The sequence below is a fragment of the Canis aureus genome, chromosome 26, assembly GCF_053574225.1.
Source record: "Canis aureus isolate CA01 chromosome 26, VMU_Caureus_v.1.0, whole genome shotgun sequence".
Taxonomy (NCBI): Eukaryota; Metazoa; Chordata; class Mammalia; order Carnivora; family Canidae; genus Canis; species Canis aureus.
The window spans coordinates 13,450,395-13,478,371 of record NC_135636.1 but is presented as its reverse complement, the minus strand read 5'-3'; the positions used below and the strand labels follow the sequence as shown (position 1 = coordinate 13,478,371).

General features: G+C 36.4%; 1 protein-coding gene and 1 long non-coding RNA gene across 9 annotated transcripts in view; one reads left to right on the top strand and one right to left on the bottom strand.

Moving 5' to 3' along the window:
- Nucleotides 1-27,977, top strand: part of MACROD2 (mono-ADP ribosylhydrolase 2) — a 1,919,734-nt gene that overhangs the window by 625,861 nt on the left and 1,265,896 nt on the right. For all 4 annotated transcript variants that reach the window (XM_077872168.1, XM_077872167.1, XM_077872166.1 and 1 more), the window contains exon 5: nt 15,384-15,500. In XM_077872168.1, the coding sequence (XP_077728294.1) occupies nt 15,384-15,500 (117 nt within the window). The remainder of the gene's footprint in view (nt 1-15,383; nt 15,501-27,977) is intronic.
- The window catches only part of LOC144297916 (uncharacterized), a 141,159-nt gene that overhangs the window by 47,122 nt on the left and 66,060 nt on the right, over nt 1-27,977 (bottom strand). For 4 of the 5 annotated variants that reach the window (XR_013364851.1, XR_013364850.1, XR_013364849.1 and 1 more), the window contains 3 exons: nt 5,922-6,217; nt 2,843-3,085; nt 1,055-1,384 (listed from right to left, as the gene is read on the bottom strand). This is a non-coding gene — a long non-coding RNA (uncharacterized LOC144297916). Of the gene's footprint in view, nt 1-1,054; nt 1,385-2,842; nt 3,086-5,921; nt 6,218-27,977 lie in introns of those variants that run through there. The other variant, XR_013364853.1, reaches the window with a different exon arrangement.

Sequence of the window (27,977 nt, the reverse complement as noted above, 5' to 3'; positions counted from 1 at the left end):
TTCTAGTGGGGAAAAAGAAAATAGGCATTTTGATGAGCTGCAGGAGTATCCAAACCATGGCTTTCTCCTCCCTGAAATCTCTTTTCTATGAATTTGAAGAATGAACAAAACTTTCTTTATTGGCACAGAGGAACCCATTTACTCCCTCCCACAGCCAGCACTAGTTGTCCAGCCCTGCATTTTTAAATTTTTAGTGGGTGAACATGTGAATCAAAAGTTCTTATCAAATAGAACTTCCTCTAGCAGAAAACTTTGTGAAGTTTTCTTCACATTCACTTGCCATTCTGGTGAGAAAGCTCCAGTGTTTTGGAGAGGGAACACATAGGTTTAGAAGGACTTTGTCTAGAAGAGGCCATAAAACAAGAACTTTCGACGAGGCCTGCATGGGAAAAGGAAAACAAATGGAAAGTTTTGCTCCATTTGCTTCCAGAAATGTATTTTCCTTTGGCAGCAACCTTGTAGGAGGAGGGCACCTTTGAGGGTCTGGATATGGGGAACTTAACTGGCATTAAAATACAACAGACCTGTAATTGGGGGATTGAATGCCTACCTGCAGGTCAGATTAGCACTAGGACCCTCCTTCAGGTTCCACTTGGCAAATTGCTACTTTTATTCCCAAAAGAAATAATTCTTTCTTTCTTTCTTTCTTTCTTTCTTTCTTTCTTTCTTTCTTTCTTTCTTTCTTTCTTTCTCTTTCTTTCTTTCTTTCTTTCTTTCTTTCTTTCTTCTCTTTCTTTCTTTCTTCTTTCTTTCTTTCTTTCTTTCTTTCTTTCTTTCTTTCTTTCTTCCTTTCTTTTCTTTCTTTCCTTTCTTTCTTCTTTCTTCTTTTTTCTTTCTTTCTTTCTTTCTTTCTTTCTTTCTTTCTTTCTTTCTTTCTTTCTTCTTTCTTTCTTTCAAAACATATTCTGGAAAAAACGGTCTCAATGTATTTCTTTTTAGAAATATTTTAAATATGTACATGGGAATGAACTTTTTGTTATAGAAATTACATATGACACCATTCTATTCTGTTCTTGTATCATTTTAGATTAAATATTGTTTTCTAATGCAAAATTTCTTTTTTTAATTTTTTTTTTCGTTTATTTATGATAGTCACACACAGAGAGAGAGAGAGGCAGAGACATAGGCAGAGGGAGAAGCAGGCTCCATGCACCGGGAGCCTGATGTGGGATTCGATCCCGGGTCTCCAGGATCGCGCCCTGGGCCAAAGGCAGGCGCTAAACCGCTGCGCCACCCAGGGATCCCAGTGCAAAATTTCATTTGATATGTGGTACTTTTTTCTTTTATTTTTCCTTGAGAATTTTTGCTTGTATATTCCCATTAGAGTTTAGAATTGTTAAGGAAAATCTTCATTCACAGAGGCACACATATATTGCAGTTTTTACTAGAAAGAAATAAGGGGATTACATGTGAATTTTAAACTACTATAAAGTACATTGATTGGATTTTTTCTATTTAAAAAAAAAAAAGAGCCAAGCCTTTTCTAGAAATTAGTTTTTAATGAGTGTTCAACTTTTTCTTTAATCCAGAAAAAGTTGAAAAGAAAGAATAATTTTATTGCTTGACAGAATGGTCACAATGTTTTTTTACTCCTAAATTTTTTCTTCACATAAGATTATCCCTCAAAGCTCTTTTTTGAAAATAAATAATGGGAGAAGAGAAAGTTGATATTTGGATTGGGGCAATAAATGCCATCTTCATGTGTGGACTTTGGAGGAAAGGGCTGCTTATTATTTATCTCTTCTCTAGACCTACAGATATATTGAGATATATATTAGTCCTTATAATACTCAAGCAGAGTGAATGGCAAATAGTTTAATTTACCAAAACAAAGATTCTCTTTTGTGTATGTCAAGATTTTACATTTTTGCAAAAACACGTATACAGATAGTCTTTTATCATTTTCCTTCAGAAAACCACTTGAAAGTTCAAAGATATTTTCTTTTTTTGTCCTAAAGATTTTTAATCCTTTATCATCTCACTTGAAACCATTAGTATTTCCTGAAGCAGATGGGAGTATGAACCTCAAAGTGACATATTTACTTCTATGTAGGAAGAAAATAAGGAGAGAAGATTCTATGACACAATTGAAATTTAAAAGCTGAATTCCTTGAGGGAAGATTACCTTTCTCCATAGGTCTCATTTTTTGATAAAACAAATGAGGTTGTCTTAGAAGCATCTGTTAACATTGACCTGCATCATCCCTAGTGTTGTCCCCAGCCACTGGGAAGTTTCTGATACAAGAGGCAGTATGTAAGTTGACTCATTTTTTATTTCTTGGAAAGAGAGAGGTCTCTCTGGCACTGCATTTCTGTTTGACCTACTCTCTATTCAGAAGACCTATCTGGAAATAGGGGCACAATCTATGCCTTTAACCCAGGCAAAACCACACTCTAGAAGCAGATCTATTATCCTGCTGCTCCAGGACCACAGTTACTATTTCTTCCTCACTTAAGGTCAACATTCTATTAATGCTTAGACTCTATTAACATCAGATTTGAAGATTATTTTGAGGAGTTATTCTTTCAAGAAGTATAGTGTTAAGACCTGCCTTTTCATATTTCTTTTGTGAAGGGTCTCTGCTTGGATTAGAGGAATGCAGTTGCCCTTGAATAAGAGCTGAGTTGGATATTTTTTTCTTCCAAAGTAAACTTGCCAAATTAAAAAAAGAAGAAGAAATGGGGTTTATTACAGAGCTTTTGAGATACCAGATAATATATCATTTGCTTGAAAATCCCTGTCATCTCCGATGGCAAATTTACCCTACATCAAACTGTTTCTGTGGACTTCCAGAGAACTATGATTCTTGTTCTCTTCTCTGGATTCTTTAGTAGCACCTACCTTGAGTAAATCCAGCCTCGTTGCTGATGGAAATATCTTTCCTCAGTGACAGCTGATGAAATATCTTAAGGTCACATGTCTGTTTGACTGGAACATTTTGGTTCTTCTAGCTGCCATTCGTTCTTTAGTGTTGTAGTCAGCACTGCCCTGGCCCCCTTCATTGATTAGTTGGGAGTTTTGCCTCCTGTTCCCTTTCCAATGTTTTGTCAGCTCAGAACATTATTTTCTTGGTAATTAATACTTCTGTAATGAAAGAGACATTAGTCATCCAGAACTTCAAGGAACATGTCTCAGCTAAATTAAAATGCATGTCTACAACATTAAAGATGGCATTAGGTTCCAAGTTACAGAAATCCCATTCTTACACCAAATAGCGGCTTGCACAAGACATATGCTCATTAACAAAAACCATTGTCTCCCATTGAATGAAAAGTAGTCCTACTGTGACATCAACAGATGCCATCACAGATTCAGGCACCTACCAGCTGTTCTTTCTTCCATACCAGAGTGTAGCCTTCATGTTCATTCTTAGTAGGTGACTACTGAAATCAGGCCACGAAGTTTAAGTCTCAAAGGAGAACAATAAGAAAGACACTAGCAATAGAACAGTAAGAAAGCCTCATAGTAGTAGCAGTAGATAATATAGATAGGTAGATAGATAGATAGATAGATAGATAGATAGATAGATAGATAGATAGATAGATGATAGATAGACAGATACATACATACATACATACATCTACTGTGTAAGTAAACCTCCTATAATGAGATTTCTTGGAAATGCACTTAATGGCATCCCTTTCCATTTAAGTTGTTCATGCATATCTTTTTCATTTTTTAAAGAGCTGCTGGTAAAAATGATCCAGGTTTTTAGTTGAGCATATAGCTTCTCCCATCAATATAGGGATTCTGCTAGTAGGGAATAAAAGAATTGATAATGGATAGACAACAAGTAATCTATGTCATAATGACATTTTCTTTGGTCAAGGATTTTTTTTTTTTTAAGAGTGAACTTAGGTATGTGGAAGGAAATGCATGTGATAGATCTTAAGTAATGTGTTTACCATGAAGTTAGCATTGACTAAATATATCTTTATTATAATATGAATAGGATTTTAATCAACTTGACTTTCTCAATCTCAAACCTAATGATGAGTTAGAAGTCATTGATTCATATTTTTTCCCAAGAAAAATTTTGGAAAGTCTGTTTGTTTCTGAGACATACTCTTTTATCCTCACTTGGGAATTCAAGTTTAACAATGAGATACACTCACACAGGTCATCTTGGGTATCTGCACAATTAGCAAGGTCTTAGAATCTAGGAGATAGAAGTATTTCCTAATTTTTAAAGATTGGTCCCTAAACTTTTAGAGATAAAGAAAGCTAGGTGTGTGACCCTTGGCTGAAAATTGCTCCAGGTTCCTGAGCTAAGAAACGTGTCAGTTTTTATTCTCTTAAATTCATAATTTTCTACTGGGATCACAGCCAAGATCTAATAGTCAAATTGACCAGCAAACTCAGGAGGCTCATAACAGAAGTTAAATTTTAAGTCAGCCCAAGGCTGTTTCAGATAGCTTAATTCCTTGAATCTGTGAAGCTTCAAGATGTGGATCTCCTTGTCACTGTATTGCTTTATCTAACAGATATTTCTTCTCCTCCCTAGAGGGAACACTGATGCGATTTACTACCTGACGCATAAATCTTCTGTGCAGGCTACAGGTGACCTCTAATGAAATCAACCATTCACCTGATTACTTCAGCTATATTGTTTTTCTTTCCTAAGAGTTTAGGACAGCTATTCAAACTCTTTTTCCTTTGTATCATCACTTGAGAGTGGGTTATTGCTTTGTATTTTTTTCTGATAATGGTGGCCTTTCTGTGAAACAGATCGCCCCCAAAGTTTGTTGGCTCAAAACAACTATTTCTATAACTCACAATTCTATGGTTTCACCAATAAGCTGGACAGTTCTTCTCATAGACAATTCTAACAAATATGTTTGTGGTCAGTTGCTAGGAAAGTTGAGTATCAACTAGTCTAGGATGGCCTCAGCTGGGATAGCTTGTCTTTCTGTTCAGCAGACTGGCCTGGGCTTATTTATATGATTGCTGAGCAAAACTGTGAAAGGCCTCTGGCCTAGAACTACCACAGGATTACTTTTGTCTCATTCTGTTGGCCAAAGCAAATTATAATAGCAATCTAGATTTAGGGTGTGGGGAAACAGATTCTATTTCTTGATGGAAAGAGCTGCAGAGTCACATTTCCAAGAGCATGGATGCAAAAATGGGAATAATTGTTGCAATTTTATGTGCAGCAATTGCACTAGTAGAAATATCTACCACAGTAACATTCTTTGAGCACTTATACAGCACTATACAGGGTAAGCACTATACAAATGTAACCATATTTAATTAGAATAAGAACCTTGGAAGGTAGATAATAATATTATACCCATTATATAGATGTAGAAACTCTAAGTGATAGAGTCTGGCAGTTTGATTTTAGAGCCCTGTTCATCACTTTGTCTACTGACTTTAATTTGTTTTTTAATTGTGTACTTTAATTTAGTACCTTTCTCAGTACTAAATTTTTGAGCATGTACTTTTAAATTTTATGTGTTTACTTATAAATTAGTTACAGGTACTATTGTCAATCTCTGTGTTAAATATTAGTAAACTTGAACTTCATTCTTATCTTTTTAAAAAAATATAAATATCAAGAAAAGATTGAATATATTCTTCCATCCCCTGTATGGATGTCTTGTAACCTTACTTTGGAAACCATACACCAAGGACCTCTTTATGCCCAAGGAATTTCATGATTACTGTATCTATCTTTGAGTGAAATAGCATTTAAAAATCCTACTTGCTACTAGAGTTCATTTCTAGTTCCAGTTAATATTGCTTGCTCTAATAGTAAGCTGTTAAGGGCAGGGTTTCTTTCAGTATTTGATTAGGACTCATGGGGGAGTGAAGCTGTAATTAAATTTAAAGGGGATCCTCTGATTTGGTAGAGCCATTACTTGTGAATTTGTGCATCTAGTGAATTCTCAGATTACTTGCCACAGACCCAACCACTCACCACTCTTTGCAGGTTTGTCAAGAAAACAAGGTAGTTAGAGGAGGAATGCTGAAAGTTCTCAGTTGGTAATGTGCATCCATATTATCTGAGATTATTAAATGCAGATTCTGGGGTCCCACTGCGAGAGAGACTGATCCTCTAGATTTGAGGTTGGGTCTAGGAATCCACTTTTTTTTTTCAGGCTTCCCAGGTTGTATTGACAATACTTCAAGAGCGATAAACCTTGAATTCATATCTGCCACTTGACAGGTGGATGACCTGAGACATTTTCTCTTGCATTGGTTGAGTTTCTTCAGCTATAAAATGGGAAAAGTAATAAAGTTCAGGACTACCTTGTAAGATTGTTTTGAGAATGAAATATGTTGTAATTTTGTCAAAGGATTTTTATGAAATGTAACACATTAACATGTGACATATTCCTTTAATTTTTTGATCTATTAAAGATGTATTTCCATAACTAAGATATTCTTTATATTGCCAACTACTTTTTATTTCAGTGAAAATATGGTTCCTAAGCCTTTCTGTCCTATTCACTTGCCTCCCAAGGGAAGAGACCATGACTATACTTATCTGCATTAATGGAGATAAGAAGAGAGAATAAGGATTAAGAATATAGATTAAGTTCAAGCAAACTTGGATTCTGACCCAGCTTCTATGTGATCTTGCACTAACTCCTTAACATCCTCTCCTTTGTTAAGTAGTCATCCTGATAGTTCCTACCTGTAAAAAAGTTTATGATGATTAAATGTAATGACATAACCAACATTTACTACATCTTGCTACATGCCAAACATTAATCAAAGTGGTTGTCATGTAATAACTCATTTGCTCACAAAAACCCTATGATTTTGAAGAGAGGTCCTATGGAGGGCCCATGTTTTGCAGATGAGAAAATCAAAGTATGGGAAGTTAAATGGTGGCACTGGGACACAAACCTTTGCCTTTTGATTCTAGACCCATCCTCTTTCCACTTTGCAGCACTGCCTCTTATACAGGGGAAGCTTGCAAGTCACTTAGCATACCAGAAAGCACATAGTAAATCCTCAAAAGATGTGACATATTATTATCATTATTTGATTTCTTCACAGCTTCTTGCAGAATGCTTTGTGCAAGGTATTTGTTTAATAAATTTATGTTGATTTGATTTGGAAAGAACTCGGTTGTATTCTCTTGGGCTTCTAAAAGATACATTCAGTGAGAGAGTCTCTTATTTTTCAGGCTAATGTGATTCATGTGGCTGCTTTTAGATTAAGTTATTGCCTTTTATTTACAAAAGAAGATTAAATGAATATGTATAGATTGAAGAACTTCGAAATACCCCTTGCTAAAAACTGTTTAAAAATGTGTCTTTGTAAGACAGAGAGCTCATAGAGCTAATTTATAAAATAACTGGATTTTGCTAAATAATATGTTTAGTATTTTTCAAAACACATGTTTAGACATCTTCCCTGGTTCTTTTTTTGCTAGCTCATATTTACTGGTCTACTATATCTGATGGATTCCTGTTCAGTGCTTTGTGGCTTGATTTCTCTTTCTTATTTTCAGGGTCAATTTGTTCATCTGTGTATAAAATGGAGAGCTTTACCTGAGGAAGGCCAGAAAGGCAGATTAGAATGTATGGGGTAAAATGAATCATAGGTCAGAAAAACTGATGCGGTTTCATGTCCCATCTTTTTGTCTTTATTTTAATTATTCAAATAGTGGTTAAGACAATCCTATAAAAACATACTCAAACTCTACACCCCAAGGTATTACTGACAGAAGTAAAAAATAATTACCCCCCCTCAAACACAACCAAAACCCATCTTTCTACCCCATCTGGAGACAGTCTAATTCTTTACACTATGATGTAAGGAAACCTAACCAAAATTATATAATAGGCTGAAGTCTTCAGGATTTAGGTGTTGTTGGATAACTGGAGGAAATATGCCAGGAGTTAAAGACCTTTGCCTTAGTTAACCATCTACCTGTAAACCCTTTGGCCTTGCTATCAGGATGGTAAATGGCGGTGTGTCAGTACAGCAGATAACCCGTTTTTTTGGAAGAAGTAGTAGCAGACTCCTCTTAGCCCTGATGAAGAGTAGCTTAATGAGTGACCTCAGTGTTCACTGCGTTACTAGCTGATCATATCACAGACAGTTTTTTAAGCAGTCCTCAGCTTTCATCTTCTATTAGTCTGGTTTCAATCACAAAGCAAGAGAAACAACTATTTGAATGAAGAGGACAGTCTGGCTTTGGTGTTCATAGTCCTCAGTGTTTAGCGTAATTAAGAAATCTAAGGCATACTTAAGGAAATTAACTTGGCTAAGATAATATGTTCATTCAAGTAGTAAAATCTGAAAGTTTTTGCATACAACTTTAAAAAATATGGGGATCCCTGGGTGGCGCAGCGGTTTGGCGCCTGCCTTTGGCCCAGGGCGCGATCCTGGGGACCTGGGATCGAATCCCACGTCGGGCTCCCGGTGCATGGAGCCTGCTTCTCCCTCTGCCTCTCTCTCTCTCTCTGTGTGTGTGACTATCATAAACAAATAAAAAAATTAAAATAAATAAATAAATAAAAATAAAATATAGCAGTAATGAAGCTGAATGAAAATTATCATTGGAGTATTTATAATAGAAGTAAAAGTATTAGTCAAGGTAACTACTGATTACAAACATCCCAAAATCTCAGTGGCTTTACATTATAAAGCTTTGTCTATCATGGTAGTGACAGTACACTATAGGAAGTGGGGTGAGGTGGAGCTCTGTTCCACACAGTCATTTAAGGATTCGGGCACTTTCTGTTTAGTTGCTGAACCATCTCCTAGAGTCTTCCAATGGATCCTCTGCATGCAGCCTACAGATAACAGAAGACGATATGGAGAACTGTGTACAGGATTTTTAGGGATTGTACATAAATGTAGTTACATCATTTTTGCTGATACTCCTTAGAACAGAATTCAAACTCATGACCTTATATAACTACAGAGATGCTGGAAATTGATTTCTATCTATATAATCAGAAAGAAAAATAAGTAGACTTCAGTGAACACATTTATTTATGGAGCTTAGTCATCTTTTCTTTTTTCCTATGTGAATAGTTCTTTTATAGGATGAGAGACATCAGTAATCCTATTGCTCTCTGGAAAATTGTGGTCATCTTTCATTTCTCATTTGGATTTTTGGTCTTGGGATTTTTGATTGGTTGATTTTGGTTTTGTATTTTAGTTGTAATTGGGTTAGATATTTTGGGTCAGTCTGAGTATCTTCTGTGGCAGTGTAAGTGTTGACTGTTGGTCCTCTATCCCCTCCTACCCGGGGACTGGGAGTGACAGAAATGGAAAAAGTGCTACTGTGTTGAAATCTCACATCTTGCTACTACTCAGCCAGTTGCCTTGTAGGCTGACCCAAAGGGAAGGTAAAGGAGCATATTTTTTAGTGGGCTGCCTCAGACCTGAGGGAAATGGGTGAATTTTCAGATTCTGTGAACTGTTAACACTTTTTTTTTTTTTTATGATAGTCACAGAGAGAGAGAGAGAGAGAGAGAGAGGCAGAGACACAGGCAGAGGGAGAAGCAGGCTCCATGCACTGGGAGCCCGACGTGGGATTCGATCCAGGGTCTCCAGGATTGCGCCCTGGGCCAAAGGCAGGAGCTAAACCGCTGCGCCACCCAGGGATCCCCCTGTTAACACTTTTAATATGGAAACTCATCACTAGATTTGTGACCACAACATGGTGACTGTGTATTTAACTTTGCTTTTTCATTTCTGGTTCTTTGGATTTGACTAGCCTACTTCCTCATTATTATTTAAAAAAAGGAAAAAAAAGCTATACTAGTTTTCCTCTTAAATTTAGATGCATTTAGTTCAACTGTATTAAGCACTTACAAAAAGTCAGTTATTAAGATGGGTGGCTCAGTCAGTTAAGCATCTGCCTTCCGCTCAGGTTGTAATCTTGGGGTCCTGGGATTGAACCCAGTGTTGGGCTCCCTGCACAGCAGGGGGCCTGCCTCTCTCTCCTTCCGCAGCTCCCTCCTGCTTGTTTGCTTTTCCAATAAGCAATAAAATCTTAAAAAAACAAAAACAAAAAAAAAACTAGGAATATAAAAGAATTAGCCACCCTCAAGGAGCTAAATGACTAAAGAAGGAGAGAGACTTTTTAGCATATAACCAGTCTGATATGTTTATAAAATAGCTATAAAACAATTTATAAGTATGAAAATAAGAGTACAAGCCAGAATACGGGTATGTAAAAAGGCATTATTGCGTCCTGTAAATGTTGTGAATGGCTTTTTATAGGAGGAAACATTGGAACTAGAAGTTGAATAAGGAGAAGGACCTTGCTAAACAGGAAATGAGGGGTGGCTGGATATGCTGGGTAGAGAGTACTTTGTAAAGAAAGTGTTGTTGTGTTTAACAAATGGTGACGATTTAGATGTATCAAAGTAGATGATGCCAAGGGAGTGAGAGTGTGAAGTTGGACAGTTAAGTTGGAACCACGTTTGTGAAGGGTCTAAAAGACCATAATTTGTAATTAAAGGTTTTATAATGTGAGATATGGGGAATTGCAAACATTACTTTGTATGGAAATGGTAAAGTCAGATTTGCCTTTTAGGAAAAAGAAGTCTAGCAAAAGAACTGACAATAGGTTAGAGAATTTTTTTTTTGTTTTTAGGTTAGAGAATTTTAAAACCTTATACTGTATTTGTACATATGGAGACTTACTTACTTACTTAATTTATTTATTTATATTTTCTTTCAAAGACACAACAACCCACTTTAAGTTACAGAATGGATACAATAGATAATGCCATTTCTTTTTCTTTGGTGCTCTTTTCCAAGGGCCATATATAGCTCTAAAATAATATGATAGCATAGCCAAGAGAAAATGCTATGTGTTTCCTTCCAGGTTTTAATGGCAGACTAGCTTGTATCAGAGTAGACTTCCTATTAATAGTAATTTAAAATTCTTGATAAAATATAAAAGCAACGACAGAAACTATTTATTGGCACTAGAGAGCATCTAAACACAAGCTGAAACTAAAAAGGATTCAACCTTCAAAAGAAGGAAACCACACTTGGTGAAATCCGCATTTTAAATGGCTTTGACCCTAAGGGCTCTCCAGGTCCCATATAGGAAGTGGCTGATAGGGCTCAAAGAAAACAAAAAACTGTAGTTTTATTGACTTTAGGAATCGCAGGACTGAACTCAGTGTTGTCAGAATAACTAGGAATTGAGATTAGAATTCCTGAAGAGAGAAAGTCACAGAGGAGGGAGTCCCCAAATCTATATATGAAGGTCTAATCTATATATTAAAGGTCTAATCTTAAACTGTGCATGTACAGATAAAGAGTCCAAGGAACCCAGGAAGAAAACAAGAACTAGAAGGCTGAAAGAACAGAGCAGAACATTCAGTTTCTCACTTCAGTGATAATAGAATTTAGAATTTTAGTTCCCCCGAGTTAGAGGGATATGACAAACATCTTGAGTTTTCCATTGAAGTTCTGGAATGCTCATGCTTTAGGAGAAAAGACCATATCCTAAAAGTAAAGGAAAAACTAGACTAAACCTACCTTAACAAAGCCTATAGTTAAGCCACTATATTACCTGGCAGTAATTTAATTGTTTGCCAGAGCAAACTTCAGTGCTGTTTGGAGGAAGATAATTTAAAGCCTTTACAACCTATTTACAATGTTTATGTGTCATCAGTAATTACTGGACATGCAAAGAAACAAGAAAATGTGACCCAGAGTCATGGGAAAAATCAGTTAATATAAACAAATTCACAGCTAACACAGGTATTGGAATTGGCAGATAGGATGTTCAAACCACAATCCAGAATCTGTGAAGGCATTTTGGTGAAAAGAGGGTGAGGAGAGGGGAAAATTCAGGAGTGTTCTGAAAACTATAAGTAAAAGAACCAAAAAACCAAATGAAAATCTTAATATCTAAAAAATAAATCTCTGAAATTAAAAAGAAAAATTGGATAGAACTAACAGCAGATTTAACACAACTCAGTAATAAAAAAGATAATAAATATTAGCAAAAGATGAGCAGATACTTCCAAAAAGAATATATATGAATGACCAATAAGCACTTGGCAAGATACTTAACATCATTAATCATCAGGGAATTGCAAATTGAAATCACAGTGAGATACCCCTCTATTTCCATTGAAATTGCTAAAATTAAAAAGGCTGACAACACCAAAACATTATCAAAACTTGAACCCTCAAACTTTTCTGGAGGTATATATAAATTGGTATAATCACTTAGGAAAACTGGTATTAGTTCTTTATAAAGTAAAATATATGCTGACCCAGCAATTTCATTCATAGTTATATGTGCAATAGGAATGAAAACATAAAGCCACAAAAGGACTTGTACAACCATGCAAATTTATTCACAATAGCTAAAAACTGTAAATATGCCACTGCTATTCATAGATGAGTAGATAAGAAGTTATGGTATTTTTCAACAGGGGAATATTACTCAGGAATAAAGAGGAATGAAGTATTACTGTATGCAACAACACAGATGAATCTCAAAAATAAGCTGACTGAAAGAAGCTAGTCCCTACTCTGCATCTCTTATATGAAGTTTGAAGTTATGTAATAGGCAAAACTTAGCCAGGGTGATCAGAATCAGAAAAGGGGCTCTCTGTGTGGCATTAGAAGAGAAATTGGATGGAAAGGGCACAAGAGAACATTTTGGATTGATGGAAACATTCTGCATCTTTATTGGTGTCATGATTGCATGAGTATATACATTTCTTAGAACTCATCAAAACTGCACATTTGAAATCTGTGCATATGATTGTGTGACCTTTATAATTCATAAGCAGAATTGATGAGAACTGAAAAACAGCATATTATGATGGTTCAACAGGCCACATGTAGGGATTCAGGTAAGACTACCTGGATTCAGTCCTGAAGACAGTGAATTATAGTGGGTAAAGGTATGGTTGCTACATCAGACAAACCTGAGGTTTTGAATCACATTGCCAATATTTTGTGAATATTGGTAGGTTACTAGCTTTTTCTAAGCTTCATAAAATGAAGACAATAAAATCAGTATCTGCTGGTAAGGTTAGCCTCAGTATAGTGGCTGGCATATAGATACACTCAAGAATTTAAGCTGAAGTCATTATTATTAGATAGCTCTTCAGCCATTCTTTCATTGCTCTATTCATGAATGCTGGTATAACATGAAGATTTTGAGAATTAGATATCCACAAACTGCATTATACTGCAATCTAAATAATGCAGACAGTATTTGACAGCATATGATTAAGTACACTAGCAAATCCTATTTAATTATCCATTTCAAACTAAGTAACTAATTATCTCTTTGCCAAGAAAAAATGTTCAATTCAAAACACTTCTCTTGAAGATCTTGTAAAAAAAAATTCAAACATAAGTTAGGACTTTTCCCAATAGTCTCACTCTTGTTTCCCATCTCATAATCACTTTTTATATTTTGATGTATCTTTGTGGTACATATATGTGTGTATACATAAATGTATCTAAGTGTGTATATGTATAACTTTGTAAGCAAAATTGTGGCTATATGATTTACATACTCTTTTAAACCTGACATTTCACTTAGAAATCTTTCCATGTTTAGGACTATTTACATATAGAGTTGGCCCATTCTTTTTAACAGCTGCATAATAGGATTGCACTGGTGGACTTTATCTAACTAGCTCTCCATCTGAGTAGGTTCAAGTTTCCATTATTATAAACAACTTTGACATTCTTATAGCTTTTACACTTGTGTTAATTATTCCACAGAATAAATTTTGTTTTAAAAAATTTTATTTATTTATTCATGAGAGACACAGAGAGAGGCAGAGACACAGGCAGAGGGAGAAGCAGGCTTGCCGTGGGGAGCCTGATGTGGGACTCCATCTCTGGACCTTGGGATCACTCCCTGAGCCAAAGGCAGATGCTCAACCACTGAGCCACGCAGGTGCCCGGACAGAATAATTTTTTTTAAAAGAAAGTATAATTGCTAGTGAAAGAGTTTGAACAAAATTTATCAAGCTTTTTTTTTTAAGAGACAAATTGTATATGTGAGTATGTGTATTACTGAACAGCGAAAGAATATGCATTGGAATGTTGAAGATTCTCTGGATCAATTACATGGTGTGTGGACTATGGAGAGAGGGGGGCATCTTCTGACCTCTTATACCCTGGTTTATTTTCATACCTCCACTTACTATTACTCTCCCCCTCTTTGTCTCTTTACCTTCATTTAGCAGTCTTGCATTTCCTTTCAGTCAAGAAGCTGATTCAACAGCAACTAAGAACCCATGTTTTCAATTTCCTAATTTATATGCATATGATCTTTGAGCCTTCCCTCTGTGCACTCATACCCGCTCCATCCAGTCATATAAAGTTTTAATTTCCCACAGCATCAGATTTGTGTTTTCAGGGCAGCCTGGGTGGCTCAGTGGTTTAGTGTCGCCTTCAGCCCAGGGCCTGATACTGGAGACCTGGGATCAAGTCCCATGTCGGGCTCCCTGCATGGAGCTTGCTTCTCCTTCCGCCTGTGTCTCTGCCTCTCTCTCTCTCTCTCTGTGTTTCTCATGGATAAATAAATAAAATCTTAAAAAAAAAAAAGATTTGTGTTTTCAAAAGGCAAGTCTCACTGTGTAGGCCAGATGTGAAGGCGGTGGGGAGGGGGGGATGAGAGGTCAGAGGACTGATGAGACTTGATTGGTGAAAGGCAGAAAGCCGTTCCTTTAGTGGAGGTAAGGCAAGAGCAGCCGGAGTTCTTGGCTTAGTCCCTTCGGGTGAGTGAGGGTGGTTTTCTGGGTGTTTACTAAGAACTAAACTACCCTTGCCCATCATCTATGCCCTGTCAGATACCCTGCAGAAACACAACTCTGTGTCATCCTATTGGGGGAGAAGGAACTCAGAGGTCTGGTTCTTTTTTGAATGGCTAATTAATTCTACTCTATTTTGAGGTGAGTACAGATGTTTTAGAGTGCTGTTCTTCCTTCTTGACCTTTTTCTTCTTTAACCTGTGGTATGTTGGAGGCAATACTTACCAGCTTGCGAGACAGAATTGTTAGCTTTTGTTTCACACTCTGTTCAGTGACATTGAGCTGATAGTTTGATATTGGATATTGGATATTTACACATTTGGTATTGGAAAATGCTACAAATCAGGGATTCCTCCATCCCAAAAGAAACTCTTGTTTAATGTTTACCAGCACACTACATGTCTTCTATAACCCTACTATCTCTGCTCAACACACACACACACACACACACACACACACACACACACACACACACAAGGAAACAGTGTTTGAAGGATTGGACAACATAGGTTTTCTTCCATGAGGCTAAAGTGATTTTCAAGAGGAACAAATTGAGTTCCTTTTCTCTTCCTGTCTTGGGTTTTACATTTACTTCCGAAAGAACAAATATGAGCTAACTTTTTTTTTTCTCTCTCTCTCTCTGTCTCTCCTAGTGGATGGCTGTATTCACAGAGCAGCTGGCCCCTGTTTACTGGCTGAATGTCGTAACCTGAACGGCTGTGAAACTGGACATGCAAAAATCACATGTGGCTATGACCTGCCTGCAAAATGTGAGTACAACTTTTTTGAGCACTATTTCAAAATCAGATAGGCACACGTATATTGTTTTATTCCAAAGTGTTAAGTGGAAAAGGAAATGGTAGTGGTGATATTTAATTAAATGTGCTTATATTCAGATTTTGTACTTAGCATTAATATATGTATTCCAAATATTTCTTCAAATTTATATGTATAATATATAAGTGTAGGTGATTTTTGTTCAGGTCTTCGATAGAGCATCTCTGAAACAGAGAAATAAAAATATGAGCAAAATATACATTATAGTATTTAACTGCCATGGAGTGACAGCTTCTGGAAATGATGCCAATTTCTTATTCCTTGTTCAGGTTTCTTGATTGTGGATGTGTTTAGAGCAAAGGAGATCAAAGTGATGTATTGTGTTTTCAGCTGCCATGTAAAGGCTGATTGGCAATTACAGCCAAGGCATCTGTCACACTTTGCTTTCAGGAAAAGCCAATGGAATGTGGTTGTCAGTGTGAGAATGTATTTGCTCTTTGAATGTGGAATGGTCAAAATTTCCATTATATTTGAATAGAGAGAAGTATTGCATTTGATTGACCTTGTTGCCTAGTCATTTAGCCAACTGAGTGGTGTTGTGTGGAATAAAAATACTGAGAGAGAAGCTGGTTAAAGGCACAGATTTTTTAATCACATAATCTTCAGGGGTTAGCAGGTGGAGGTAAAGGGTTTCATTGCACTGTTAAAGTGTTCATTGATCTGGAAATTGGGACACCAATTAATTGTTTATTCTATTCATCTGCTTCTTTGATACTGCCTGGGTCTGTGAATACCTTTTATATAAAAGTGAAGCAAGTTTTTGTTTTTCTTTTTTTTCAGTGGCGAAAACGTGACTAAAAAAATATAACACAATTTGTAGGATACTTGTTGGGCTCCGTATAAACATATTGTGTGAGAATGAATTTCCTATGGATATGTGTGAGTGGAGAGATGGTGTGTTATATTTTAAAGATTACTTTAAAGAATATTTAAATCTGAGATTTTCTATTAAGTGTAATATATTTAAATGATATTTTTTTCTTTATAAACATTATAATACTACATTCTATATTTCTCAGAGGGTTCTAGTGAAAGTATATCAACTGTATACTATTTAATGTTTTCTTTCAATGACTTCTCACTTTTCTTTCTTTCTTTCTTTCTTTCTTTCTTTCTTTCTTTCTTTCTTTCTTCTTTTTCTCTCCCTCCCTCTTTCTTTTTTTCTCTTTTCTTTTCTTTTCTTTTCTTTTCTTCTCTTCTCTTCTCTTCCCTTTTCTTTTCTTTCTTTTCTTTTCTTTTCTTCTTTTCTTTTTTCTTTTTCTTCTGTTTTTACTTTGTGTGAAAGAGTCAAATCATGTGCCAAATGGCCCCTTTCTCTCACTTGAGATGTGTACTTGTGTCAAATAAAGTCCTTTGTGTACCACAGTGTTTCAAACAGTTCTCCCTCTAAGTTAGAAAACCTGAGTATTAAAGGTGATTTCCCTTTCCAGGATTAGATGTATCTGTGTTTACAAATACCGGTCATTTTTTTTTTTCTTTTTGACACCTTTGTGATATGGCTAATTGATACCACCCTGAGAGCAAGCAGATTATTGATTATTTCCAGACTTATATCTGTCTTTAAACTAAGGAATAAGGCTTGGTTTTCTACTACTTTACTACCTTTTTTTCTTGTGTATTAAAGCACAAATAAATTCTCTAACTCTGAGATTTCTGAAGGCAGATAACCTCAGTATCACTAAAGATAAACACATAAAATGATGGCTTTCGTGTATGAGTTAATGCCATGATGGTTTTATCTTATGTGCTTGCTTCTGTATGACATCCCTCTAAGTTGTCTAGCTTAGCTTAGGGTTGCTGAGAAGGTATGAAGATCAATAACACCAATACCTGTGCTTGAGGAGTTTCATGATTGAGTCATATCTCTGAGCTAAGGTGTGGCTTTCCTGGGCATCCCAGACGAACTGAGTCTTTGTGGCACAAGGACTCTAGTGAACTAAAGTCAGTCCTCAGGACTTGGTACTCAATCTGTGTGAGCTGAGATACTGAGAGCCTTATACACATTCAAGTCACTTTCCTCATCCCATAGGGCACATGTAGTAAAAAAAAAATAAAAAAATCATCCAGCAGTATAGAAAATACTAGACTTCGGATGGCAGTGCCACCTCATAAAAGTCACACACATGGACTACTTGTGAATAAGTCTTGGTATTTATCTATATTTTGAAAGATTATTGATCTATATTAGAAACATAAAGAAAAGCAAAGAAAGCAATAAAGCAATGTGGAAATGAGTAATAATAGCTTACATCTGTATGCCACTTTATAGTTTTCCACAGTACTTTCACAAGCCTTTATATTTTAAATTATATTTTATGACATCGTGTGTGTGTTCATTTTCCCTTTTCCTATCCCTGAAAGATGTTTTTCTTTCTCATCAATTTGGTTCATCCATTTCAGAGTCATTAAAAATCCACAGATGTGCTTTTGTAGAGAGAGAATGAAAGGAGCTCATTACATACTGTTTGGGTCATTTTCCCCCTCCATATTTAATAATTCCATGACAGTTTGACAGCAGAACCTAGTTCCTATCTGTCCTCTGTGACAGCGGGTTTATCATTATGGGGTACTAAAGCCAGTCATCCAGCCACCAATGTTAATATCTTCATGCATCAGCAATTTATTTGGAAAATGCTATTGTCTAGGTTACAGATAAACTTGGTAATTTTGGACTGGTCTTTGCTTCTTTTATGCTTGCTGAGTTAATCTATTCATAAATGCTTGTATTTGAATTAATCATATTTGTAGTGTATATTCTGTGACTCATTATAATTGTTGGAAAGATAAGCCTCAGAGATTTAGTTTACTCCTCATTGTTTTGATGTTTTGATTTCTTTTGATGTAGAATATCCAATCGTTCTTTTCAAAAGTAATCTTAAGAGTGGAAAGAATATTAGCGAATATTTCATTACAGGTGATTGCTGAAGAAATGACTTAAGAAGTAGATTAAGAACTGTTTATACAAGGATCCTGGGTGGCTCAGCGGTTTAGTGCCTGCCTTTGGCCCAGGGCACGATCCTGAAGTCCCACGATTGAGTCCCACGTCGGGCTCCTTAAATGGAGCCTACTTCTCCCTCCTCCTGTGTCTCTGCCTCTCTCTCTCTCTTTCTCTCTCTACATGTCTATCATAAATAAATAAATGAATCTTTAAAAAAAACTGTTTATACAATTGGACCTTTTGAGACCTTCTCTTTTACGATATTGAATTCATAATAAAATTGAGATTTCCATAGAGTTTTAGAAGCTTATCAACATGTAGAACTTTTCTGTTCATGCTATCATCATTCTACCAGATGGTCAGCTTCATGTGGGAGAAGCTCATCTATCAGAGTTACAGTTTTACTGTCAATATCTAGTACAGTGTTTCCTGAATATGTGCTAAATTAATCTGAATGAATGAGTGATCAGATGATTGGTTTTAGAGCTTTTCACCTGGAAAATAGCTTTGCAAGTGCTTCCTCTACTAATTCTTTCCCTCCTGCAATGCATTCTGCCCAGTGCTGGTAGATTAATATTCCCAAATTCAGAGTGCTCATAATTGTAAGATTCTAAATGATGTGACCCTCCTTACATCTCTGACATCATCTCCCTCTATCTTCTTCCTTGCTCACACAGGTTGCTTTGTTGACCTGTAATGTATTCACATTAGCTTTCCTCCTGCCTGGAATTTTATTCTTCTGCATACCTATGTGGCTTGCTCTCTCACCTATTTCTTTTTTTTTTCTTTTTTTTCTCTCTCACCTATTTCAAACCCTTGCTCAAATGTAACCTCCAGTATCGTCCTAATGAACCTGTTTATAATTACTTTTCTGCTTTAATAATAATTGCTTATCTGTAGTATTTAACCTTCAAATACCTGGTATCATTTAGTTTTTTTGTCTATCTCCCCCTATGAAAATGGGGGCAGATATTTTTTTCTATATCTTTTTCACTTATTGCTGTGTCCATACAGGTTAGAAAAATGTTTGGCACATAACGGGCTCAGAATCTGCTTGTTGAATGAATGAGCAAAACCTAACTCCACTCCTCAAAATCCTTGGATGGGTCTTTCTTTAAACAGACTTGTTAGCCTGATTACCTTTGCCCTTCCATCATTTACTACCATATCCTGAACTAATAACCTTTTTCCTGATCTGAACTGCTGACAGTGGTGTGCCTGTGCTTGGGCTCTGTATTTGGGGCCATCTAGGAAGCTCTTTGCCCCTTTCTTGTCTTCCAGAAGTCAGCTCAAATATTACTTCTGTCATGAAACAAGTCTTCCTTATCAACTCAGCTAAAGCACCTTCTTTTTCCTTCAAACTCATGAATACAGCTTGTTAACATGCTAAGGGTTATTTTTTCACTACTTTTTATTATTATATATACAAGCTTTCCACCTTTCTATCATTCCCTTGTGTATAATGGGTACTAGAGAAACATCTACTGAACGAATTACTTGTTAAAGGTGGAAGATTTGTTGATAATTGACAATGGGTAAGATGTAAAAGACAATTTATGTTAATATCCCTGAGAAATGATGAAATTAGTGTTAGTTATCCCTTGGGTTTTTTAAATCATATTTTAACATACATCTAACATCTAATTCCAAAGTCTCTTGTTTAAGGATTTACTATTAATGGAGCTTCTCTTAAAGGTGAAAAAATATAAATAAAAAACCATATCAACTTTATTTAATGACTTTCAGCATACCTTACATGTTTCTTCTATTTCTTGATAATGCTCAATTTTTAAGCTTTAAGGCTGAATAATCATGGATGATAAATGGAAAAATATTAAAATCTGTATATAAAATGGTAGAATCTGTTTCTTTTATTCTTTCCATTTAATCTTTGGAAGATATAAAAGAGTTATTTTAGCATCCAGCTCACAGATTTTTATTAATCATTTGAAAGGAAACCGTAGGGTGAGAGACCATAGTATAGTATGTTTGAATATCATAGAATGATATGAATCAGAATCCTCATTCTATTCCCAGGTGCAATAATAATCAGATGATAGTAGCTTAAAAGGTACTGTTGATAATAATTAATACTTCTCCTATGCCCTTCATCAAGAAATCATAGGACTTTGAAATTTTAGCTAGTTCATCAGTCCTTTTGAAATTTCTATGTGAAGTAACATGGCAAGTAATGGTATTTTCTTTCAACACAAAGGTACAGAGTGATTAAATTTGTTGCTCTCAGTAACAAACTATGTCCACATTAGGGGCACAGCAGATAACTCAAGCGTCACTTGGATAGGGTGAGAGTCTATGGCAGGTGTTGACCAAGGCCTGCTGCCTCTTTTTTAAAAATGAAATTTTATTAGAATACAGCATTTGTTTGCATATTGTCTGTAGTTGCTTTCATGAGTAGTTGCACAGGAACTGTGTGGCCAAAAAGCCTGGAACATTTACCATTAGGCCCTTTACAAAGGGATTTGCCAATTCCTGGTCTTTGGCAATCCCTGTTTTTTTTTTTTTAATAAAGAAGGAAGCTGAGATTCAGAGAACTTAAATATGTATTGAGTTTTATTGAATGTATGTGATTTAGATCCCTATTGACAAAAGTGGGACTAAAATACCTGCCATCTATTTCTTGGGGCAGCTTTTGCTTTTGTTGCCTCAGTTGAACGTCACCTTGGGAGGATGATCTGAAGCCTTTTAAATCTTTTAAATTATAAGGCCACCTTGAAAAAAATACCTTGAAAAAATGGTCATTTTTCTCAGTAGGGCCAGAACTGGAAAGTGAATAAGTCAAGTCTCTGAAGGGAGAGTTAATTCAAACCACCAAAGTATTAGGCAATAAATCTTTATTCCTTGCTTCCTTCAGGGGTGGTAGCTAATATGCTGAAAGGGAGCCTGTAGTCCTGAGTAAATTCAGTTTCTAGAGTAGGTAACTCATAAGATGATTCTGAGTTAGTCCTCTGCAACGCATGACCTGATTTCAGCCATCATGGGCTCCACCAGCAGGTGTCTGATTGTGAAGGCAGTGGAGTGGGCATGCTGTCAAGAATATGACTCTGCCAGGTTTTGATGGAGATCTAAGGGCCCTCATAAGCCCCTTCCATAATTAAATGACTTATATTACACAAAGAGAAAAATGGCTTTTGAAGAACATAAAACCATCTTCCTTCCTAAAGAGAGACATGGGGTTGTTCCTCTTAAAACCAACCCTGATTGGCTCATTTTCCTTAAGTGCTTTAGCCATTTAATTACTATTTGAATCTATTTCTTCATAATTACCACCCCTTTCCTTTATATTAAGCGATTTTATATATTTTGTCTCCTTAGTGATCCTTATGATGAATGTGGAAGTGAAAAGGACAGGAAGATTGTAAAACCCAGAGTAGTGGTTCACAAAATGCACTCCTTGGAGCTGCAGCAGCACCTGGGAATTTGTTAGAGATGCAGATTCTTTTGCCCCACCCCAGATCTACTGAATCACTTTGTGGTTTAACAAGCTCTCTATATGAGTGATGCAAGTTCAAACCTGAACATCTCTGACCTGGACATTAGTGGAATTCTGAGCAGAGCCCTTTGCCTTTTGATTCCTTACCCTGGATCCCTTATGTTACAACATAGGCATCCTTTTGTGTTGTGGAATAGGGCTTTCTTTGAAGAGAACTCAGACATGCCCTTCTTTTCCTTTGTGGCATGTTTACGGTTAGTATTTGTTTACTTGTTTATTGCCTGACTTCTCAAACAGAATAACAGTTTAAAGAGAGAGAAGTCCTATCAGTCTCATTCACCCCTGATATCCTTAGTATCTTACATAGTATCCAGAACCAAGTTCAGGGTTTTTGATACACACTTACTGGAGGAATTAATGAAGTCATCCTCTTTGTAATAGTGATAGATGCCACCACAGGAAACAAACCAAGAAGACACTAAGAAAGGACTACATGATTCCAGAAATCTGCAGAGCTAGTACTGCTACCATTGTAGCATCTCCATTATCTTGTCACCAACCATGCTGTTTGCTCAAAGACTCTAGTGGTACAAGAAAGCACGTGCTTAACTTGTCCACATGGCACACAGATAACCTACACTTAAAACACTTTCTTTCATCTTCTCTCTCTCTCTCTTCTTTTTTATCCATTGTAATAACACAAATTTAATCTCCAAGTAACTTTGGGAAGAAGTAACTAAAGTACTCTAATAGTAAACAGTGTCTTTTAAAAACAACTACATTTTGGAAGCAGCTAGTATTTGCATTGTATTACTAACAGTGTGTAGAAAGCTCCTGTGTTTGGCATGCATTATTTGAGATCTTAGCAGGCCTTCAGAGGACACTGTCCATACCTTCTTTTACCTATGTGATCAATAGGAAATAACAGTAAAAATCAATTCTGGGCAATAATATAAATGAGCTCTTGAAGGCAATTCCTGCTGTGAAATAAGTAGTTAGCTGTGACACTGGCATTAACCACAGAGGGGGTAATCAGCCTTTGGATGTGTTTAATCAGAGTTATCAACTAAAATTAAAAAGAGAGCCACTGTTGTGCGGGGATAATCATTTTCAGGACTTAAAAGATGAATATTTGAAGGTATTCTCATAAATTAATGCCATCAGAATTGCTTTGAGTAATTTGGAATGCTCTGAGGTCAGGCACAAGCAAACAGGTAAGGTTAATCTCAGAGCCACAGTAGTTAATGTGCAGGAATTGCAGAATACATTTATTGAAATAAATAGTGAATGCTGGGTTAAATGAAGATTTTCTTCCATTGCTAAGATGTTCCTTGAGCTATTACTAACCTATATAATTAAATTAAAAAGTAGACAACACATAACAGTTTGTAAATTTATTATCCTTATAGTTAATTATCAACACAAATATTAAATATTAGGCTACATTATGGCTTGATGAGGTGTGTTTCCAATTGAAAATATTGATGAAACCAAGTTCTTCCCTAGAGAATTAAAGATTGAGGGGTACCTGAGTGGCTCAGTCAGTTAAACATCTGCCTTTGGCTCAGGTCATGATCCTGGAGTCCTAGGATTGAGTCCCATGTCAGGCTTCTTACTTGATGGAGAACCTGCTTCTCCCTCTCCCTCTGCTGCTCCCCCTGCTTGTGCTCTCTTGCTCTCCCTCAAATAAATAACTAAAATCTTAAAAAGAAATAGAATTAAAGATTGTTTTTTTTATTTTTTAATTTTTAAAATTTTTTTTTAAATTTATGATAGTCACAGAGAGAGAGAGAGAGAGAGAGGCAGAGACATAGGCAGAGGGAGAAGCAGACTCCATGCACCAGGAGCCCGACGTGGGACTCGATCCCGGGTCTCCAGGATCGCGCCCTGGGCCAAAGGCAGGCGCCAAACTGCTGCACCACCCAGGGATCCCCTAAAGATTGATTATGGATCAAGAACACTAAATATCAAGGTAGACAGTCTGAAGAGAGGTCTTGAACCTAGATATTATAACGGTTTGGTCTCTTAATCCCTCTCTGACCCTGAGATTCTTCATCTGTAATTATCTGGGGGTAGTAATATCTACCTTGGGTGAATTTGGTAATATGCAGAACCACTTTTTATCAGGGTAAGATATAATATAAATATATGGCTCTATTATTATTTGTAAAATACTTATTATATCTCATTTACTTATTCAACCAATGTTTACTGGGTACCTACTCTGAGCTAGAGTGTTCTTCTGGGATGTAGAAAACTATCGTGAAAAGAGACAGCTTAAGGTTCGAGTACTCTTAGACCTTAGGTTCTTAGCACAGAGAGGCAGATAATAAACACATTCACATAAGTGCAAAGCACCTCAGATCATGGTAACAGATCTGAGGAGGATAAAGAGTGACAACAAAATGGAGAGTGGAGGGGAAGGGCTACTATTCCCACCACCTTGCAGAGATGGTAATGGAGCTGAGAGGTATAAGCTATCTAAGTGAAATTTTTTGCTGGCAAAGTGAAAGAGCTTTACTAAAGGGTTAAGAAGAATTCACCTTGCCTGATATCTAAAATGAGATAGTCCCTGACTTTTTCAACTGTTTTTCCTTGGTATGGATATTAAATTTCAATTCTGACATATGTATCATTTTAATTTTAGTCTAGTTTTAGGGACTAATAAATATTATGCTGCTGCTGGAGTTGGTAGGAATTTTAATGATTATCTCATCTGACTTCCTAATTTTACAGTTAAGGAAACTGAGGCCCAGAAAGATGATTTAACTTTTATTTTCTTTTTATCATAGATAAATATAGTGCTCTGTCTGCTGAAACTTAACTGCCTCTCCTGGTCTCTTAGATAATACTAACTCTCCTATAAGAGATTTTTTTTTTCCTATAAGAGTATTATGAGAGTTTAATCAACTATTAAGTGAGAGGATGTAAATGAACATGCTTTTGAAATACTCATTATTTTATATGGTACTTTATTAATGGCTATTTTATATGAGCTACAAATATATGACATCATGAGGTCTACTAGTAACATTTGTGACAAAGATCCATCTAAACATATGCAGTAGTGACTGGCGTTTGAGAAAATATGGGAATTGCAGATAGGAATTAAGAAAAAATAATCCCATACCATCCTCAAGACTCAGACATTTGCTCCTGCTTCCTTCCAGTATCCTGCTCTCAGAGGAAAAGGAAGGTTTTCAAAAGCCATTTTGAGAAACTTCAGATGAGAACTTTATTGGTTTTAAAGATACGTCCACAGTTCTTTGGTATTTCTCTCCCAGAAAAATTAATTCGTCTCCCCTTGTATGTGGCCTGAACTTAATGACTCCTTTCTAGTGAATAGAATATGTCTGACAAGTAGGAAATACTGAGATTAGGTTACAAAAAGACTATGGCTTCGATCTTTAACTCCCATTCTCTCTCAAATCACTCTTTTTCGTAGGGCTGCCACAACAAAACACAACAAATTTGATGACTTAAAACAGCAGTTTATTCTCTCATAGCTCTGGCAGCCAGAGTTCTGAAATCAAGGTGTTGGCAAGACTCTACTCCTTCTGGAGACTCTAGGAGGATATCCATCCTTGCCTCTTTTGGCTTCTCATGGCTCCAAATATTCCTTGGCCTGTAGCAACATAACTCTAATCTTTGCCTCCATTTTCACATGGCCATCTTCCCTATGCTCTCTGGGTTTTTGTTTCTTTTATTTTTATTTTTTCCCTTGTCCCATGAGGACGCTTGTCAACTTGTCATTAAGCCTACCCTATTCCAGAATGATCTCAAAGTCTTGAGATCCTTAATTACATCCACAAAGACCCTTTTTCCAAATAGGCTCACGTTCAGATTCTGGGGCCATGGATATATCTTTTTGGGGTTACCAGTCAATCTACTACATATTCTCTCTGGGTAAAGTCAGTTTACATGTTATGAAGTAGCTCTGAGGAGAAGAAAACCTGCTACTGTGTTGTGAAAGAACTCAGATAGCCTCTGAAGAGACTCATAAGGCAAGAACTGAGGTCTACCTGTAACTATATGAGTAAACTTTGAAGAGGATCTTCTGAGATCTGCCAATAGTCAGTATAGTGAGCTTGGGAGCACATCCTCCACACACAGTTGAGCATTCTGCTGTTCACAACCCTGGTGGAGCTTTACTGCAATATCATGAAAGACACAGAGCCAAAACCAATACCTCTTAAGTCACTTTCAAATTCCTTTGTGATAACAAATATTTATTCTTTTAAGTTTGGGGTATATAGTAATAGGTAACTAATACAGCAACTATGGCCATGAAGTTTATTTAACAAGGTAAGCAGCCCACTCACAGAATAGTTGGTGTCTATTTTCTTAGCACATGATCTGCCAGGCTGGGGGACAGGTGAGGTGATGTGCAAGGTGAAAGCAAAAAGAATTTGAGGTAATGTGACAATTAGTGATCTTAAATTTAAAAATGCAGCCATACTCCTTACCATACCTCTTCATAGACAGTATACTACACTGGAAAACTGTTATGAATAGAAACTTGTCATTTTTATATTAAATATTTATATCTTAAATTTATTATATGTTAAATATATATTTATAAAGATAGATTTATAGATTAAAGGCAAAGAGAACTAAATTCAGCTTAGTGAAAAAGTGTTGGGAGAAAAACAACATAAATCTAAACACCCAACTGGGTGTTGATATTTCCCTGAAATTCCTTAAGTGTCCTTAGTCTTTACACTTGTTACTCACATGCTCTTTATTGTTAGGAATTGCTGTTTTCATTTTGAGGGGGAAAATTAATTCAGCCTTTATCCTGTGTGGAAGCTGCAAGCTAAGTGAAGCAGAGGTAGCTTCCTATTTACATTTGTGGCAATGCCCTTCTAAATCTGTTTGCTCTACCAGGTGGTGTGTTTCCCATTAGCTCCTTCATTTGTCAGAACCACCTAGAGTTTGCTCCATTTCTAATCACATGCTATATGTGAAATCCCTATAATTTCCTAAGGCCTTCTGAAGCTTTCTTTTTCCTACCTGTGACATTTTGAGGAAAGATTTATTCCTCCTCTATATTTATTCTGCTTAGCGAAGATCACTAGAGACAACTTTGACGGTATTTTTGCAAATTTTCTTTCAAATCTTGTCTGTATTGTATTTAGAGTATAGTTACCTATTTGAAAGTCTGCAGAGTGCAAAAGGGCTATCCTAGAAATTCCTTCCATTTACAGGTACTCAGATTTTGCTTTCTTACATGATGGCTTGTAATGCCAAATTTGTCTTTGCTTACTCAGCCAGGTGATTGTGTTCCTGTTTTAACGTCCCTCCTGTGCTTTGGTGTGTCACATGCATACACATATGTATGTCATTTTTCATGTACTCCATTAGAAGTATATCTCATTATGCTGCGCACAGGTTTTCATCTGCATTATAATGTTTTATAAGAATGGAATTCAAGGAATTTTTTTTTTTCAGTCTGTGGAGCTGTTTGGAAAGCATTCTGAGAGAGTTTGGGTTTGTGGGTTGCTTGATAGAACTGTGGTGGAGAGTCTGAGGGGATCTCCTGGGAACTCCCAGAAGGCAGGCAGAAGAAAGATAACTGCTGTGCTGGGCAGGCTAGCAGGACTGGGCCCTCCACCTCCACGCGTCCAGGACATATCTTACCCTTTGTTTTAAAATTAAGAGAAGTCATGGTTGCCAAGAATAATGCGAGATTGAGAAACCCCACATCAAAGTGTATCCATCAAAAATGGCCAGGTCTCTGTATGTAGAATATTGCATAGTTGTGAGATCAATTCACGTAGCTATCCACATAGAGGGAGGTGAAGTTTAGAGAACCATATATCATAAAAGAGTTAATATTTCAAACATTTCCTTATATTTCCTGTTGTCCCCAAAGCAGCACTTCTCCATATACCAAATTAACTGGTTGTCATGGGCACCAAAGCTGTTACTTTAAACACAATATCACACTCTAGGCAACATTCTATTGTTTATGCCTATTTTGAGATTAACCATCACATGGCATTTTTCCCTCTTGTTTTC